The following is a 20627-nucleotide window of genomic DNA, read 5'->3' as shown; positions in this document are numbered from 1 at the left end:
GAGGTTGCAAGTTCCAATCTTATCATGGACTACTTTAGCATGTTAGCTAATTAGCAACTGTTCAACTACTTACTACTTTTGAGCTACTATGAAACAACTTAGCATGTTAGCTAACCCTTCCCCTAACCCTAACCCTTTTAGCTAACCCTTCCCCTAATCCTAACATTAATCATATTAGCTAACCCTAACCTTAACCCTTTAACCTAACTCCTAAACTTAACCTTAACCTTAACCCCTAACCATAACCCCTAGCCTAGTTAACGTTAGCCAGCTAGCTAATATTAGCCACCTATCTAGAATTCGMAACATATCATATGTATTTGCAAATTCATCATATATTGTACGATTTGCAAATTCATAACATATAATCATACAAAATAGGTGATGGACATCCATWGATTAACACATACCATGCGAAATGTAACATATCATACTAAATGGAGTGTCCCAGATTTACATATAGAATAATGTGAAATGCTCTGAGACCAGGCTGCAGTGCAAAGCCTACCGACACTGTATCTGCGAGCTGTTGGCTGGAGCACACGTGCCAAGACCAGAGTAGGCACATTTGCTATTTAACAGTTATACAGTAGTGACAAAACGARTGGTAGAGTTGAATTWTTWWWWTTTTATTCGGCATATGAAAATTTAAGCTAACTTTTTTTACTTTGACATGACAGAGTATTTTGTATAGATCGTTGACAAAACAATTACAATTAAATCAATTTTAATCCCACTTTGTAACACAACACGTGGAGAGAYAAAAATGTAAAGMGTGTGAATACTTTCTGAAGGAACTCTGATTAAATTCAATATGCGTGCAATACACATTACTTTGTCCTCTGTGAAAATGTAAATTCAACTAGAAAAGGACATTTCTTTCAGAAATGCTTGTCTTAAAGTATTTTTTTGGTGAAATAGTAGTAGTGGTAGTGCTAGTGGTACTGACTGCAGTAGTAATGGTTGTGGCTTGGCATCTATGACCGTGCCAAAGGATCAGCACCTCTCCGACCCGGCACGCTCCAGTTGTCATGTGTGTCCGGGTGCCAGCTTGTGCCAGTGAACATCAATCTTATAATAGACAGCTAACTGTCGAGAACCCTACAACCCTCTTACCGTATGTATTTGATGTAGCCTAATYGTCGATACAGTTTCTACTTCTTAGCAGTGTGTTCAAAGGTCTAATTGTCTGTGTTATAATTTAGATTTGTATTATGTCTTTTGAAKGCAAGTCAAAGAAAATGAATGTATGTCACAGAAAAGGGAGGGAAAAAATAAAAGGAAAACATGATAACCATTTCCAACGTGATATCAGAGGGAGAAAGGGAATGGGGAGAATCTATCGTAGATTATGCCTTTCCACCCTGGAGAATATACAGAACACACACTGTGACTGTATTTCAAACCTGATGGCGAAAAAATCCAACTGTTAAAACAAATGTTTCCCACGCTGAGCCTGCCACTACATACATCAACGCAGCTGAACAAACAAGCAGGAGAGAGAGAAAAAAGAAAGTGGGGGAGGTGGGGGAGGGAATCACATGCCTTAATCACCATGCACTTCACAGCATCATCCCTCCCTGTTAGAGACGGCGTTCAAAAAAGATGAGAAGAATGTCAAAAAACAACATCCTTTGTTGCACTCGCAGAAGACAGGATTTGAGGATCAAATGTGAAATCCATCCTATTCATATTACGAATGGGGGAATAAGAGAATAGGAAATGTACATCTTGCCACATTTCTATCCCTTCTATCACGCTGACATCCTCCTAGCTGACCTGGCCATTACTCGGCTGTATTTCCTCTGATGTCAAGGTCCCTCAGACCCTCTGGTGAATCATTATAAAGCCTCACTTAGTTCAGTATTGAATGTCAAGTGTCTCRACTTGGTGAAATGACCTCTATTTCTATATATCACAGCCTTGACTTCAGGTACATTAATGCACCTCTAAGTATAGGCTCTTTCTAATGGGACTGCTACACTGTAAAAAGTAATGTTGCCTTTTAGTTGTTTCAGCTCATTTTCCAAAGTCAACTCAACTGAAAAATACTGAAATTGTTAATTGTGAAGAAAAAAAAATTTCAACAAAACGTGTGTTTTATCCTACTACCTTCGATGACTTGTTGCGTAAACTTCACACTTTTAGACAAATCAATGTGCTTCAACTGTTTGTTTTTTGTTGTGTTGACAAAGCTACACTGTTAGAAATTGCTATAGATTTTATGATACGGATAATTGTATGGTACTGTATTACTGTTTTGCTCTATATTTGCTGTCAATCGCAATGTACTTGGTTACTTTTTGGACCGTCCTGTAAATTACCTTAATATGCCTCACTTGCAATTACAGTTATTATTATAGGATATTTCAGATGTGCTTAAGGCACACACTGTCACGCCCTGACTTTAGTTATATTTGTTTTCTGTTTTGTGTGAGTACCTGACAGAACTGTTTTGTTCCACTTTTTTTTTTTTTTTCAGTGTTCAGGTTATAATAAACATAATGAAAACGCACCACGCTGCGCTTTGGTCTAATCTTTCTTCCTCAGACGAAATTCGTGACAGAACTACCCACCACCAACGGACCAAGCAGCGTGGTATGGAGGAGCAGAGGGTTCAGGACTCCTGGACTTGGGAGGAGATATTGGACGGTAAGGGACCCTGGAGACAGGCTGGGCTAATATCGCCGCCCGAAAGAAGAACTGGAGGCGGCGAAAGCTTAGAGGCGGCGATATGAGGCAAGGCAGCGCAGCAGGCACGAGAGGCAGACGGGGAGATTGGCGGAGTCAGGCGATAGACCTGAGCCAACTCCCCGTGCTTACCGGAAGCAGCGTAGTACTGGTCAGGCACCGTGTTATGCGGTGAAGCGCACGGTGTCGCCAGTGCGCACTCATAGCCCGGAGCGCTATAGGCCAGCCCCCTGCAAGTGCCATGCGAGAGTAGGCATCCAGCCAGGGCYGATTGTGCCAGCTCAGCGTGTTTGGTCTCCGGTGCATCGTTTCGGCCCAGGGTATCCTGCGCCGGCTCTGCGTACTGTGTCTCCGGGGTGCTGGGAGGGTGCTGTTCGTCCTATGCCTGCGCTCCGCCCGTGCCGGGAGAAAGTGGGCATTGAGCCTAATGGAGAGGTGCGAGTGGTAAGCACCAGATCTCCAGTGCTCCCCCACAGTCCGGTTCGACCTGTGCCTGCACTCTGGAGGGGCTGGGCTAAAGTGGGCATTCAGCCTGGAGGAGTGGTGCCAAGGCTGCGCACCAGAGCTCTAATGCTCCCCCACAGCCCGGTTTATCCGGTGCCTCCTCTACGCACCAGGCCTCCTGTAGGTCTCCCCAGCCGGGTGAGCCCTGTGGCAGCCCCACACACCAGGCTGTCTCTGCGTCTCCTCCCTCCAGAGTCGCCCTCCTGTCCGGAGCCGCCAGAGTCGCCCTCCTGTCCGGAGCCGCCAAAGTCGCCCTCCTGTCCGGAGCCGCCAGAGTCGCCCTCCTGTCCGGAGCCGCCAGAGTCGCCCTCCTGTCCGGAGCCGCCAGAGTCGCCCTCCTGTTCGGGGCCCGCTGCAAGGGTCCCCAGACCGGGGTCGGCGGCGAGGGTCCCCGCTCCAGAGGCGCCACCTAAGTGGACCAAGACTAAGGTGGAGCGGGGTCCACGTCCCGCGCCAGAGCCGCCACCGCGGATAGATGCCCACCCAGACCCTCCCCTATATCTTTAGGTTTTGCGGCCGGATTCCTCACCTTTGGGGGGGGTACTGTCACGCCCTGACTTTAGTTATATTTGTTTTCTGTTTTGTGAGAGTACCTGACAGAACTGTTGCGTTTTGTTCCACTTTTGTTTTTTGTTTCAGTGTTCAGGTTATAATAAACATCATGAACACGTACCACGCTGCGCTTTGGTCTAATCCTTCTTCCTCAGMACGAAATTCGTGACACACACTGTTAAAAATTATTTATAATTTTAAAGTTCTTCACCAGCTACGTAGTTGTGGTAAAAATGCAGCAAATATGCAACTAATATTGTATTTTTACAGTTGAACTGTATTTTCAAAAGTAAATTTACACAAACATACTGTATTTTTACTGTCAAATGTAGTTGTTATTGCTGTAAAATGACAGCAGGGATGGTGGGACTCAACAGGCAGTTAGTGATTGTAATTGTACAGGATACATATTACAGTAAAATCTTGTAAAATGCTATACTGTGAGTACATTTTACACTCAARATCATGGGAATTGAACTTACAACCTCCTGGGATTTTAAACTCTAATCTTCTGGTTGCCAGCAACTAGAATGCCACCAGGTCTGTGGAGCTGACAGAGATTGGCCTGACAGATTTATTGTCAATAATACATTTCTGCACTTTGCTAAAAAATGTGCTCAGAATAAAGTGAATACTTGTCCGATTATCTGACAACACCAACTTAAAAATAGCAGTGCTCAGGGACAATTGACGTAAAGTTTGCATAATCTCCCTGGAGATTTTAACTTGAAACCTCTTGGTCGCGAGTGCATCAATGTTTCTGCAGTGCCTCCAGGTACATATTTATTACCAAGAAGATACTGTATATCCACACACTCTCTAAAAAAGGGTACAGTTAGGATAAAGTGTTGTTCCCTGGTGTACAAAAAGGTCAAATTTACACACAAGGTACCTTCAGAGGTACACATATGAGRTTGCATGAGATTGCAAGATCAAATCCCAAGAGCTTATGCAAACTTCACGTCAAGTGTCCCTGTGCACTGCTATATGTTGTTGTGTTCAGATAATTGGACAAAGACCTGGCGGTGTAGAAGGAAGTTCAGTTAATTTTCAACCAAGAGTTTCTGAGGTCAAATCCCAGATAAGGTTGAGTCTCAAGTGTGCTCATAGTAAGAACTTTACAAGAATGCTACTTTTGACTAAAAGTATCAAGTTCACTCAACAAGTAATTACATCCAAATGTGTCAGTTTCACTTACTTAACGAGGTTGAAATAACTTTTGAATGGACTTGACTTAACATTTTAAGGCGGCAGGATAACAAACTTGTTTAGGTTGACTCCACTATTTTTTATTTTATTACAGTGTTCTTTGTATATTTTAACTATCTAGGTAATTTGTATATTTTAACTATCTAGCAAAAAAAGAGGGCATCAAAAAGGACTCATCATACAGAAACAATCAGCCATCCTTCAGAACACATGTTAACCCTCAGCTTTTCCCTTTTCCCTCCATCTATTATCTTGCTTCCACCTATCTTCTATTTGGACTGCACAATTTATGAGCATAATAGTGCCTAGATGTCAGATGTCATTTTGACGTGTTCTAAAGATACCATGTTTCCATCAGGTATAATAAGGACGGCCTTGCCAAACATGGACCGCGAGGTGAAGGAGCAGTACCAGGTACTTATCCAGGCCAAGGATATGGGAGGTCAGCTGGGAGGTCTGGCTGGGACCACTACCATCAACATCACCCTCAGTGACGTCAATGACAACCCACCAAGGTTTTCCAAAAGTAAGTGAGAGAGGGAGGGGGGTGCTGTTCTGTGTATGAAGTTTACTTTAAAGTTCCATGTAGACATCTGTTAAAAAAGCATGTTGATAATATCGGTTTTAATATTCCTGTTTCATTTTTTTATTGTATAATTGGTTATAATGCTGATTCCCACTGGGCAGATATCTATGTTCTTTCCATGTCTTATATATTATATATTATTTACTTGTAGCTTAGTACCTTTCCACATAAACAGACTTAGGTATTTACCTTCCATTAATCCATTAGTTTTCACTTGCAGTGTTGTTCAACTCAAGTGGGAGCTGATGCCTGTAATAAAATTGCTGGAATTATTTACTTTAAGCCTCAAACAAATCAATTCAATGAAATAGTTAATCAGTGCAAAAAGTAAAATGCATGAGGCAGGCCAAACATACAGATTGTGTAATTGTGTAAGATTTTGCTATTCATTKATTTATTGATCTATGAAAGTAAGCATATTTGAACAACATGGATCAATGCAACAACTGTGAATATCCATATTTATGAATATTGCCTTCATACATATATTTAAGATCACTCTCCAAAACCCTGTAACTGAATATGAAAGGATAATGGAATACTGCAAACATGCAATTGTGACTCAGTATTCTGCTCTGGGGCCTCACTTATAAACATTGCGTAGGCACAAGAAAACGACGCCACTTTCCTAGCAAACTTTGGGATTTATAAAAAAAAAATAGCTTGACGGGAGAATATGCGGTCCTCCACGGACACTTTGACCCATACTTACGCACATAAACTGGGGTAATGACAAACTGCGACTCCGATGGCGGAAGGATGAAACACTTTGAAATTGATACCATTGTGTAAAATAKATTTAAATATTACCTCTCACGTGTTATATATGAAGAGTTCCCTGGAGTGCARACAAAAAAACAACACAAAAAACATAATTTAAGATAATAAATACAAACGGAAATATGGTTTGCAACAAAAAAAAKTCAAATATGTTGTTCYGTTTAATTGAGAATCATGTTTAATTGGATCTGTAATTATTAAACAATACTTGCATGTTATGAAATGTATTCTCATAAATAATAAGGTGAACAGTAGGACAAATTACGTTTAAACTGATGCCGTTTTCGATGCCTCAGGCGGGCAGATACGAGTGCACAGTTTCATATATCGTTATCACTTGTTCGTTGCGCAGAACTGTCAATGTGATAATGGCCCTGTCATTGTCAGTTACAATCAGGGTAATTACCACACCTGAAGMTGTTACGCAATTGGGTAGCTTTGACAATCAAATGMGTGGGTATAAAAAGGCATGCAATTACAATGCGTAATGATGCACAATGGCTGCTTTGGCACTGTTGGAAGATTTGGCGAATGGAAGAATTCGGAGAGAGCAAATTCTCAGAGACAAGCAAGATTTACTTGCCAATGATGATTAGTGGCTTATGAGCCGGTTCCGATTACCAAGAGCTGTTCTCTTGGATCTCTGTGCTGTAGTGGGCCCAGCTTTACAGAGAAGCACCTGCAGAAACCAAGCCGTGCCTGTCACACTTCAACTCCTTGGCAACCTTGTTAATAGCGTCCATGGTGTCTCTCTGCGTTTGCAAGACTGCATCTGTGAGGACACGGSTGCTGGAGGGTTGTGATGCACAAGGTGCTGTGGAGATGCCGGGGCTGGGCGCACTCAGCTCCTGCTCAGCTGCAGCACCAACGACCCCAGTGGAACACGCAGCGACTAAAAACAATCAAAAATGTCACAATTGTTTTTGTAAATAAATGTTTAAACTTGAATGCATTTGGTTTACTCTTTTCAAACGAGGGAATACTAATTACATACCTGGATCATCCGGTGCATCTTGCATGTCTGTGTCCCCTCCACCTACGTCGCTACTCCACTCAGGAGGGATTCCCCTATAATACCGACAAGTCGCATCAATGGGGTTGAGCTCCGGTGTCCCCTTTCCCCCGCCTGTGGCACAAACACTTTGTCTATGTAAGGCTATGCACCTTTTGGCCTCCACTTTTATGTCGGACCATTTCTTTTTTATTTCTGAGAGGGTCTGACCTTCTGAGCCAGCAGCATTCACAGCATCCGCCACATGCTGCCACTAACGCCTTTTTGGCATTTGRAATGCCCACACTGTGTCCACCAAACAATATATTTTTTCTTGCTTCAACCTCTCCATTTCACACTGGGTGAAATTTCTTTTTTTAGCCTTTCTGTCGGGATTTGCCGTCATTGTCGTCTAGCAGTCAGTATGGATGAATATTAATTAGAGGCGTTTCCCTGACTATTTATAGGCAACAATGGGTGTTAAAAGGGTGGGACAAGACGCTCGCTCACGTGTGCCAAATTCTTTGTTGATTTTGGTTTATAAAGGGAAACCGGCGTGGGACGTGCGTGCACACTGTGTTATAAATCAAAATATTTTTGTGCGTAAGAACGTTCTGTTTCGTTCGTACGCCACCTTTGACGTGAATCCTCCMCACAGTTTTATAAATGAGGCCCCTGGTCTTTGGATATTTTTGATATGCCTTTTACAACAGGCTACTTAGGTAGGTAGTCACTCCACTCTAATAATACRATGATATTTCCATAATGATGTTACAGCACCAAGGTTCAGACCAGGGGTGAAGTCGTCTGTCCTTTCTTTATGTCTGCTGCTCTCTCTCCCTTTCTCTTGCTGTATTGCACAAATAATTACCATGCCAACAATGCCAATTGGCAGATGCAGTTGCTCTGCTGCTCACTTCCAAACTATTTAGGGACACACTGAAAAAATTATCAATACAATGCCAGAAGTTGAAAATGAACTCTAGATCAATCTATTTGTTTGTTTTTGTCTGTAAGGTTTCTTTCACCTGAGAGTCCCTGAGTCCTCTGCAGTGGGTTCTGCTGTGGGAAGGATCAAAGCTCATGACTTGGACATTGGGAAGAACGCGGAAGTAGAGTACAACATCGTACCGGGGGACGGAGGCAACATGTTTGACATCATCACCAATGAACACAATCAGGAAGGAATCCTCATTCTCAAAAGGGTAAGGGTCTTCATCAGTCACGTGATGGCAATTTAAATCAAAGGACAGGATTATAGTAATGGGCTGGAATGGAATGATTGGAATGGTATCATACACATCAAACACATGTTCCCTTTCAGTGTTCCCTTTCAGTCTGTCCACTTCGGTACAACATACTATGGGGAGTCGCACTCTCGCAAGGATCTACAATCGCACCTGACAATTCCTATCTTGACGATTGGCTGATCGTGGTCACAACAGACGCGTCCCCCCAAGGGTGGGGCGCGCTATGCAAGGGTTACTCAATTCGGGGAGTATGGARGGTGTCACGGAGTGCTTGCTATATCAATCAATTACCTGGAACTTCTGACAGTGTACGTAACTCTCAGGCAGCTCTCACAAGCGTGCTCAATTTGACTGGAGCTTGTTGAGAGATTCCCAAAGGCTGGAGCATCACTTCACGAGCTCAGGGCATGCCCACACCAGCATGCATTTGTATTCTACTTGTGTGCTGCTATAGCCCCTTGCTTTAGCTACCGTCATGGAGTTCGGTAAATATTTTCATAAAGAAACTGATAAAACACACATGTGCTAAATCAAGGAGACTTACAAAGATGAGGAGCAAGAGAGTGATTGTGATGTAATGTAGTGTCCACAACCAAATAACCATTGTGGAATCTGAAAAGACAGCATGATGGTGTACTTACTATGTGGACATGATAAAAGAAAGGAACGAGGTGGGTAGATAACTAAATGTCAAAGTAGCACAGTATTTTTAAACTAAAAATCAGATCTCTTAAATGTTTCGTTCATWTTAGTTCTATTATCTGTACAATAGGCCATAATTGATACTGTGCCCATTAGGTCTTGCACATTCCCACATTCAAGGAGCTTTTGATTGGTTTATTTTGCCTAAAAACCTTTAGGCCTACCCATAGAAAAATCAAAAAAACAACTCTGCATCTCTGCGAAGCCTGGCAAGACTGGCCAAAAGGATGTTTAGCATCCCCAGTGGCTCTGCAAGTGCGGAGAGGATATTCTCTGCTGCTGGTTYGCTCTCCAGGCACCATCACATGAGCCTGAAGCCACAGACTGGCCAAACTCGTGTTTCTAAGGCACTAATAAGTCCTTTTTCGTTTAATTTGTATTTAATTATGAGTAWGTCACAGCCTATATGGGCAATGTATAGACTATATAATCATTTAAAACAACAAAATGTTTTTTTTTAAATGGTGAGCTCTTTATGTCCCTACCAGCCTCTTGTGTCACACTCACAAATGCTTCACAATGTATTTCTTTGTAGGCTATAGCCTTGACATAATTTAAATAATATAGCCTAATTATTCCTTTTCTTTTCTTTTTAGGCTACATGTCTGGCTCTTATGCTGTTATATGCTGTTTAATATMACATGTAGCCTATTTGAAATGATGTTGGCTTCTTAGATTTACCTTTTCATGTTATTTCAAATACTTTTCATTCAAATCCATATGGTTTGGTTTCAATACATAAAAAACAATTGGTAGGTTCAGGTATTCACAAAAATAGATGGGTGTTGGTTAAATTGTGATTTAAATTAATGGAGCGAATTTGGAGTGGGAGTTTTATTTCCTGTGAACTCAAAGCGTTTTTTAGCAGAGTGGTAGGAAATGACATGGAGCACCAGAGCAGTGCACGGGATTTCAAATCAAGTCKATTTTTTAAAGTCACATGCGCCGAATACAACAGGACCTTACAGTGAAATGCTTACTTACGAGCCCCTAACCGACAGTGCAGTTTCAAAAAATAAGGATAAGAATAAGAGATAAAAGTAACATGTAATAAAAGAGGATCAGTAAAAAATAACAACATATACAGGGGGGGGGGTACCGGTACAGAGTCAATGTGCTGCGGCACCGGTTAGTTGAGGTAGTATGTACATGTAGGTAGAGTTAATTAAAGTGACTATGCATAGATGACAACAGAGAATGGCAGTGGTGTGGAGAGGGGAGGGGGGGGGCAATGTGAATTGTCTGGGTAGCCATTTGACTAGATGTTCAGGAGTCTTATGGCTTGGGGGTAGAAGCTGTTCAGAAGCGTGCTCAGAAGCGGACTTGGTGCTCCGATACCGCTTGCCGTGTGGTAGCAGAGAGAACAGTATGACTATGGTGGCTGGAGTCTTTGACAATTTTCAGGGCCTGGTATAGAGGTCCTTGATGGCAGGAAGCTTGTCCCCAGTGATGTAATGGGCCATTCGCACTACCCTCTGTAGTGCCCTGCGGTCGGAGGTTGAGCAGTTGCCATGCCAGGCAGTGATGCAACCAGTCAGGATGCTCTCGATGGTGCAGCTGTATAACCTTTTGAGGATCTGAGGACCCATGCCAAATCTTTTCAGTCTCCTGAGGGGGAATAGGTTTTGTTGTGCCCGCTTCACGACTGTCATGGTGTGCTTGGACCTTGTTAGTTTGTTGGTGATGTGGACACCAAGGAACTTGAAGCTCTTCAAACCTGCTCCACTGCAATGAGAATGGGGGCATGCTCTGTCCTCTTTTTCCTGTAGTCCACAATCATCTCCTTTGTCTTGATCATGTTGAGGGAGAGATTGTTGTCCTGGCACCACACGTCCAGGTCTCTGACCTCCTCCTATAGGCTGCTCGTTGTAGTCGGTGATCAGGCCTACACTGTTGTGTCATCGGCAAATTAATGATGGTGTTGGAGTCGTGCCTGGCCATGTAGTAATGAGTGTACAGGAGTACATGAGGCTGAGCACGACCCTGAGGGGCCCCTTTGTTGAGGATCAGTGTAACGATCGTCTGTGGTGGTAGAAGGATCGGACCAAAGCGCAGCGTGGTTAGTGTTTCATCTTATTTTAATAAATCAAAACTGAACACTACAAATACAAAAAAACAAACAATACGTGAAAAAGCGAAACAGTTCTATCTGGTGCAGACACACAAAGACTGAAGACAACCACCCACAAAACACAATAGAACACAGGCTACCTAAATATGGTTCCCAATCAGAGACAATGACRAACACCTGCCTCTGATTGAGAACCATATCAGGCCAAACGAGAAACCCCACATAGAAARAGAAAACATAGATCATACCCACCCAACTCACGCCCTGACCACACTAAAACAAAGAAAATACAAAAGAACTATGGTCAGAACGTGACAATCAGTGTGGTAGATGTGTTGTTACCTACCCTTACCACCTGGGGGTGGCCCTTCAGGAAGTCCAGGATCCAGTTGCAGAGGGAGGTTTTTAGTCCCAGGGTACTTAGCTTATTGATGAGCATGGAGGGCACCATGATGTTGAACGCTGAGCTGCATTCAATGAATAGCAGTCTCACATAGGTGTTCCTTTTGTCCAGGTGGMAAAGGGRAGTGTGGAGTGCAATAGAGACTGGATCAGCTGTTGATCTGTTAGGGCGGTATGCAAATTGGAGTGGGTCTAGGGTTTCTGGGATGATGGTGTTGATGTGAGCCATGACCAGCCTTTCAAAGCACTTCATAGCTACAGCCGTGAGTGCTACGGGTCAGTAGTCAATTAGGCAGGTTACCTTAGTGTTCTTGGGCACAGGCACTATGGTGGTCTGCTTAAAACATGTTGGTATAACAGACTCAGACAGGGAGGGGTTGAAAATGTCAGTGAAGACACTTGCTAGTTGGTCAGCGCATGCTCGCAGTACACGRCCTGATAATCCGTCTGTGTAGACCTTGTGAATGTTGACCTGTCTAAAGGTTTTAGGTCTTACTCACATTGGCTGCGGAGAGCATGATCGCACAGTTTTCTGGTACAGCTGGTGCTCTCATGCATGTGTCAGTGTTATTTGCCTTGAAGTGAGCATAGAAGTAGTTTAGCTCATCCGGTTGGCTCGTGTCACTGGGCAACTCTCGGCTGTGCTTCCCTTTGTAGTCTGTAATGGTTTGCAGGCCCTGCCACATCCGAKGAGSMTCAGAGCCGGTGTAGTACGACTCGATCTTAGTCCTYTATTGAAGCTTTGCCTGTTTGATGGTTCGTCGGAGGGCATTGCGGGATTTCTTATAAGCTTCCGGGTTAGAGTCCTGCTCCTTGAAAGCGGCAGCTCTAGACTTTAGCTCAGTGCAGATGCTGCCTATAATCCATGGTTTCTGGTTGGGGTATGTACATACGGTCACTGTGGGGACGACGTCATCAATGCACTTATTGACGAAGCCAATGACCGATGTGGTGTACTCCTCGATGCAATTGGAGGAATCCCAAACGTATTCCAGTCTGTGCTGGCAAAACAGTCCTGTAGCTTAGCCTCTACTTCATCTGAGCACTTTTTTATTGACCAACCACTCCTCTTCCATGCTCTGCCCCACGTGGTTGTCGGGAGGCACGTGCAGGTCAATTCCGACAACATGACGACAGTGGCATACAGTACATCAACAGGCAGGGGGGACTCAGTCCCTCCCCCTCCTCACCTTGGCTCGCTCCTTGTTGCTGTTGAGCAGTGCTCATTTGCTCTCACTTCAGGRGATGCATGTTCCCATTTGCCTCAACTCAAGCGATCTGCTATCCAGGGGATGGGGRGCTCTTCCACAGGAGTGGAGACTACACCCCTAGGTGGTTGCCCAGATATGGGAGAGGTTCGGCAGTGCCCCATTGGGAARGGATGTTCTGGCGCACCAGTGGCCWCAGACCTTCCTTAACGCYTTTCRGGCAGTGGTTCTGATTCAGCCCATGTTGGAGAGGGTGCGGCGGGAGGYCTTATCATTCATTCTTGTGGCTCCCCGTTGGCCCAAGGTTCCTTGGTTCACAGCGATCATTTGCCTTTTGAGGTGGGGACCAGTGGCAACTCCCAATTATTTAAGTTATTATAACAAATTAACTTTTTACCCAGCATGCACTAAGGCAGGTTGATTTTTTAAATGTTATTGTTTTTAATATCCGTGTTTTTGCATTTACATTGAGTGATTGATTAATCTTATGCTACACAAAGATAAATCATATACATTTGTCTAAACTAATCCAATAATTTTGTCATTATGAATGCAGAAATTCCAGTGGGAAAATTTCTGGAAATCGTCCAACAGGATTATACTTTTTTTTATCTGGGAATTTTGGAAAACGTAGTGGAATTTTTTAACCCTACTTGCAGGCCACTGTATTAGGGTAAAGCGAGGCCTCAAAATAAGGCCTTAAGATARACTATATAATCKAAAGTATATGGACKCGCCTTTAAWTTAGTGGATTRGACTATTTCAGCTACACCCGTTGCTGACAGGTGTATAGAATAGAGCACACAGRCAAGCCATCTCCAAAAACAAACATTGGCACTACAAAAATTCCTTAAAATCTACTTAGGAAAAAAAGTTAATTTGTTATCTGTTAATAAAAAATGTGACTTCTCATTTAGTTTGGAGTCAGTACCACATAAACATTTGAAGTAATATTGACTTTTCATTGACTTTGAGTTCAACTTACTAGAAGTATTTGAGTTAACTAAAGTCGCTGTCCGTACTCCTGCAGATATCTAATTAGCATAAGATAAAATCSCAATAAAAATCTGTCAGTCTAAGCTAGAGATATATGAAAGGTGACAGAGCTAGAGCGGTGTTTGTCAGACCATGKGACATCCCAAAATTGGTCTTCTCACAAAATCATCTGTAGCATTGCTCTAGGATGCCCATAGGCCTCACAATACTCGTATGAAGGTCCCCCAGTACCAGTTGAAAAAATGTATGGGAGTATATATGGAGACTGATTAGTGCCAAAAATAAGGGGTTAAATACATATAAAAAATAACATTTAAAAAAAATATATTTCTTATAACTCAGATATAGAACAGACACTCAGAACAATTGTTCAAAATTAAGTTTGTTCTAAGTAGTGAATCTGTTATTCAATGCATTTGTATGGGCTATTAGCAGTAAGGTCCAAATTACTTTTTCATCTAATAATATTTTGGGGGATTCTTCAATGGGTCTTAAAATTCWAAATSAAATAGCTAATTAATCATTGGTATGACCTTCTTAAAACAATTACATATAGCTTAGTAGAACCCCACCCCCCCTCCCCCAGCTTAGGCAGGGTTTAGACTCTTATGGGTTAAAAATGCCTTGGGGTTTACAGCGTATGAGCCGTCCTCCTCTTACCAGCCTCCATGGCTTCAGTCACATGAGCTTGTAAACTCATTAGTATCAGTCCTCCAGGGGATTGGGTATACAGTCTTTTATGACTTAAATACCTTGCAGAAACTCTCCCTTTGGCTCTGCAGGATTGGAAGGCTGAAAATTCTTTGTTACACAGAGAGACTTCGCCTCCAAAAAGTTCAACATCAAACAATAGACACTGGGACAATATATTTCAACATCCGAATGTTGGGAATGATGAGAGATGGAATATGGAAAATTAATATCATTAAAATGATCAGAAAGATGTTATAACGGAAACATTGTAACTTTAAGAGCTTTCACACTGTATATATAAAACTATTTTTGAAAAGATTGAAATGTGATTTTAGCCTAGTAAATGAGAATTCTGTTTCATGCAAACGTGTGCCCAGTCAGTAGCCATGCCCAAGTGAGCTCAGAGTTTGTGTCAACATGACAGAATGCCCTCAAAGACCAGAGTGCTTAAAAGGACTTGCTAACAAAATTTACATTAGACCAAAACATGCCAGGTTGCTGCCCGGCYTGTAAAGTGGTCCTAGCTGTACCCTGAATAATCAACCATTGAGACCAGAGAACGTGAGGCCATGGCCCACACGTTGAAATGGTTAAAAAGACWGAACCAAACATTCACAGTCTGCAGCTGTGCATGTAAAGTAGTCTCGGACATTTGACCAAAGACGATAGGGAAGAACAGGTCCTCTAACCCACCGCGTGGTACGCCTGAAGTATATATTCTAACGGACACTCCCAGACAGAAGAAGCCTACAACAAAGGACATTGTAACTTCTGGTGGACAACCAGAGACTTTCATGCGAACCACTTCCCATAGACGGATCGAGTGGTTTCAAATCAAATCCAATTGTATTGCTCACATACACATGGTTAGCAGATGTTAATGCGAGTGTAGCGAAATGCTTGGTGCTATAGTTCCGACATTGCATTAATATCTAACAAATAATCTAACAAATTCACAATGACAACATTATACACACAAATGTAAAGGATGAATAAGAATATGTACGTATAAATTAGGGATAAGCGATGGCTGTGCGGTATAGGCAAGATGCAGTAGATGGTGTAGAATACAGTATATACAGTAACATATGAGATGAGTAATGTAGGATATGTAGACATCATTAAAGTGCCGTTGTTAAATCCATTTATTACATGTATTAAAGTGGCCAGAGATTTGAGTCTGTATGTAGGCAGCAGCCACGCTACGTTAGTGATGACTGTTTAACAGTCTGATGGCCTTGAGATAGAAGCTGTTTTTCAGTCTTTCGGTCCCGTTTGATGCACCTGTACTGACCTCACTTCTGGATGATAGCGGGGTGAACAGGCAGTGGCTTGGTGTTTGTTGTCCTTGATGATCTTTCTGGCCTTCCTGTGACATCGGGTGGTGTAGTGTCCTGGAGGGCAGGTAGTTTGCCCCCGGTGATGCGTTTGCAGACCCCACTACCCTCTGGAGAGCCTTGCGGTTGTGGCGGAGCAGTTGCCTACCAGGCAGTGATACAGCCCGACAGGATGCCTTCAATAGTGCATCTGTAAAGGTTTGTGAGTGTTTTAGGTGACAAGCCAATTTCTTCAGCCTCCTGAAGTTAAAGAGGCACTGTTGCACCTTCTTCACCACGCTGTCTGTGTGGGTGGACCATTGCAGTTTGTCCGTGATGTGTACGCCGAGGAACTTAAAACTTTCCACCTTCTCCACTACTGTCCTGTCGATGTGGATGGGGGGATGCTCCCTCTGCTGTTTCCTGAAGTCACGATCACTCCTTTGTTTTGTTGACATTGAGTGAGAGGATATTTTCCTGACACACACTCCGAGGGCCCTCACCTCCTCCCTGTAGGCCGTCTCGTCGTTGTTGGTAATCAAGCCTACCACTGTAGTGTCATCTGCAAACTTTATGACTGAGTTGGATGCGTGCATGGCCACGCAGTCATGGGTGAACAGGGAGTACAGGAGTGGGCTGAGAACGCACCCTTGTGGGGCCCCAGTGTTGAGGATCAGCGGGGTGGAGATGTTGTTTCCTACCCTCACCACCTGGGGGCGGCCTGTCAGGAAYTCCAGGACCCAGTTGCACAGGTCGGGGTACAGACGCAGTGCTGAATGACGAGTTTGAATAAATCAAATGGCCACCGTACTATTACATTGACCCACCCCCCCTCAATTTGTTTTGTACACTGCTGCTACTCGCTGTTTATTATCTATGCATAGTCACCTCACCTTTACCTACATGTACAAATTACCTTTAACATGTACCCCCGCACACTGACTCGGTACCAGTACCCCATGTATATAGCCCTGTTATTGTTATGTTATTGTGGTACTTTTTATAATTTTTTACTTTACAATGTAAGAAATAATACAAAAAAAACTGAATACTGCAAAGTTTCCTAAGGACTAGACGCGCGACAGCCCTCTCTGTCGATGTCATCTTGCTCAGTAAGCCAGCAACCTTCCCGCTAGCCATGATTGACTGAGATAATGAGTGGACTGGACAAATATATAACTAACATTGCACATGACTAGCTACTAATAGTACACTTTAACTTGAAATGAAAACCACTTTCTGACTAAATTAGAAACGTGTAATATCTGAAAATGTAGCTAGCTAGACTATCTTACCCACATACATGGATGGACGCTTCTCCCACTCTGTCATGGATGCCATGGTTGCCCTCAGTTTTAAGATGTAATCCGGAGACAGGTGTTTCATACAACAGRATTCTGGGACTTCTGTTTTTGACACCTTCTGCAAATTTGCAATCAAACGACAGATTGTTCTCCATTTCCTTAGCTATCRGTTAATTTTTGTTTTTTAATTWWATTTTTTACTTTAGTTTATTTGGTTAATATTTTCTTAACTCTCCTTGAACTGCACTGTTGGTTAAGGGCTTGTAAGTAAGCATTTCACGGTAAGGTCTACACTTGTTTTATTCGGCACGTGATTAATAAAGTTTGATTTGATKATTCAAGACTCGGTCCTCCAGAAAGTGGAGACAACACTTATGCAGTTCTACTACACTATATATTTCAAAAAACCACGTTAGAAAGGATTACCTACACATACTGATCAGCTCATGTTGTAGACAGAAGCATGCTACATGGCAGACCAATCCAAACTCATCAATTGGTTATGTCCAGCTCACTTATTATCTCAGCCAATCATGGCTAGCGGGAAGGTTGCTCACTTTTTCTGTGGCTAAACCAACTAGGCTCATAATTTAACAATTGTATTTGTATTTACAGACAGCCCACACGTTTGTTATTAAGGCACATTAAAGTTCACAAGTTCCAGAAGCCATTTCTGCCAAAAAACACATTTTCATTKAAAAAAAGTTTACATTCAAACYGCTCTCCTGTGAAGTAGTGACGTGCAACATATGCCTAGATTCCTGAAATGAGTCACATATTTACTTCCATTAATTTCTTCAACTGGGACCTTCAAATGAGTCTTGTGTGGCCCGTGGGCGTCCTAGAGAAAAACCAACATGTTCGTGTTCGCGAGAGACACCTTTCCACAAAGGGGTCATATTAGTTTGTAGGCCAAACCGTTGGAACACTACCGTAGATTTTGTGAGAAGACGAAAAGTTTTTCATGGATGTCTCATAGTCTGACAAACATTGCTCTTGAGCTGTCACCTTTSACAGCATATGCGGAAGTACGACATCAGCGAATGCGGTAGATTGAGACGCATCKAATGCATAAAAGAACAGATATCTCTAGTTTAAACTGACAGGTTTTTAAGGGGATTAAAACAAAAATGATAATTCGATTTCCACAGTGGCACAGATATCGACTTTAGGGGGTAAAAATATATACCAGTCAAATGTTTGGACACACCTACTTTATTTTCGCTATTTTCTACATTGTGGAATAGTGAAGAAATCACAACTCTGAAATAACAAATGGAATCATGTAGTAACCAAAATAGTGTTAAATATATWTAWWWWWWAAWTAGATTCTTCAAAGTAGCCACCCTTTGCCTTGATGACAGCTTTGCACACTCTTGGCATTCTCTCAACCAGCTTCACCTGGAATYCTTTTCCAACAGTTTTAAGGAGTTCCCACATATGCTGAGCACTTGTTGGATGCTTTTCCTTCACTCTGCGGTCCAACTCATCCCAAACCATCTCAATTGGGTTGCGGTCAGGTGATTGTGGAGGCCAGGTCATCTGATGCAGCTCTCCATCAACCTTCTTCTTGGTCAAATACCTCTTACACATCCTAGAGGTGTGTTGGATCATTGTCCTGTAGAAATACAAATGATAGTCCCACTAAGCGCAAACCAGATGGGATTGCATATCACTGCAGAATGCTGTGGTAGCCATGCTGGTTAAGTGTGCCTTGAATTCTAAATTAATCACAAACAGTGTCACCAGCAAAACACCATCACAGTTGATGTTGAGATGTGTCTGTTCCTTGAACTCTCTGAAGCATTTATTTGGGCTGCAATCTCTGAGGTTGGTAACTCTAATGAACTTATCCTCTGCAGCAGAGGTAACTCTGGCTCCTCCTTTCCTGTGGCGGTCCTCATGAGAGCCAGTTTCATCATAGAGCTTGAAGAAMAACTTGAAGAAACTTTCAAAGTTCTTGAAATGTTCCTGATTTACTGACCTTCATGTTTAAAAGTAATGATGGACTGTCATTTCTCTTTGCTTATTTGAGCTGTTCTTGCCATAATATGGACTTGGTCTTTTACCAATTAGGGCTATCTTCTGTTTACCCTACCTTGTCACAACACAACTGACTGGCTCAAATGCATTAAGAAGGAAAGAAATTCCACAAATTAACTTTTAACATGGCACAACTGTTAATTGAAACGCATTCCAGGTGACTACCTCATGAAGCTGGTTGAGAGAATGCCAAGAGTGTGCAAAGCTGTCATCAAGGCAAAGGGTGGCTACTTTGAAGAATCTCAAATGTAAAATATATTTTGATTTGTTTAATAACACTTTTTGGGTTACTACATGATTCCATATGTGTTATTTCAAAGTTTTGATGTCTTCACTATTATTCTACAATGTAGAAAATAGTAAAAATAAAGAAAAACCCTTGAATGAGTAGGTGTGTCCAAATGTTTTACTGGTACTGTTTATGATGCATAAATCAGCGAAAGAGAGAAGAATTACACAAATCTCATTTCATACCTTTGTGCCAGACTTAAGTATAACAAGACTCGTAAAATGCCACCCAARCAAGTGCTTTTAAGAATTAAATTGTGCAATTCAGGCAAAGCCCTTATATTTGCAGCAGCTCTCTTGTTGTAGTATTTCAGAGGTATTTCCCTTGAAGCACAATAGTGGATGTTTCATGTACAAATGTGCAAAATCAACTTTTGTGACAAATAGTTTGAAGGAATATACTGTATATCTGAAAAAAGCTTTCTTCAAAACTTCTAGGTTGGGAAAATACAGATTTTTAAAAATAAAGAGTACCTAAACCCATGCAGACATGGCAACATGGTGTCATCCATTGCTTCTCCTCTTTTTTATCCGTGCCTTTCAGGTGATGTATGCAAATGTGACTCAATTTGATACTTTGGGGAATCACAAATTGGGTTTTTATTGCCTCCACCACAGGTTGGTGTACTCCTTTTATCCTAAACAATATGCAGGGAAATGTGTATGCAGAGTGCATGTGTGTGTGTGTGTGTGTGTGTGTGTGTATTGTTAGTGTATGTATGTGTGTGTTGTTAGTGTATGTATACATATGTTCTGCTTATGAGTGGATTGTAGATATATAGATATCACCAACCGGTGATCACCACTGCTCCCTCCCTCCCCTCTGACTGACCATCAGATGCAGGCCATCAGTCCAGTAAAAAAAAAATCGAATTATTATGCTCACTCAGCTGTGCCTCACAAGTAATACAACAAAATGATATTTTACCAGTGTGTTCATGTACCTACATTTTTTAAATATAATTTCAAAATGGTCTGAGAAGAACTACATTGGCAGGGAAATTCAAGCATAGCCAATATCACTGATATTTTATTGGGCCT

The 20627-nt window shown here is 42.3% G+C and overlaps 1 protein-coding gene across 1 annotated transcript in view; it reads left to right on the top strand.

The window, feature by feature from the left end:
• Window positions 1-20627, top strand: part of LOC111973606 (cadherin-12-like) — a 213753-nt gene that overhangs the window by 133525 nt on the left and 59601 nt on the right. Inside the window, exons 5-6 of the mRNA XM_024000989.2 lie at window positions 5315-5482; window positions 8331-8518. Coding sequence (XP_023856757.1) covers window positions 5315-5482; window positions 8331-8518 — 356 coding nt within the window. The remainder of the gene's footprint in view (window positions 1-5314; window positions 5483-8330; window positions 8519-20627) is intronic.

This window comes from Salvelinus sp. IW2-2015, linkage group LG14 (genome assembly GCF_002910315.2).
Source record: "Salvelinus sp. IW2-2015 linkage group LG14, ASM291031v2, whole genome shotgun sequence".
Lineage (NCBI taxonomy): Eukaryota > Metazoa > Chordata > Actinopteri > Salmoniformes > Salmonidae > Salvelinus > Salvelinus sp. IW2-2015.
This window is presented reverse-complemented; position numbering and strand designations above follow the sequence as displayed.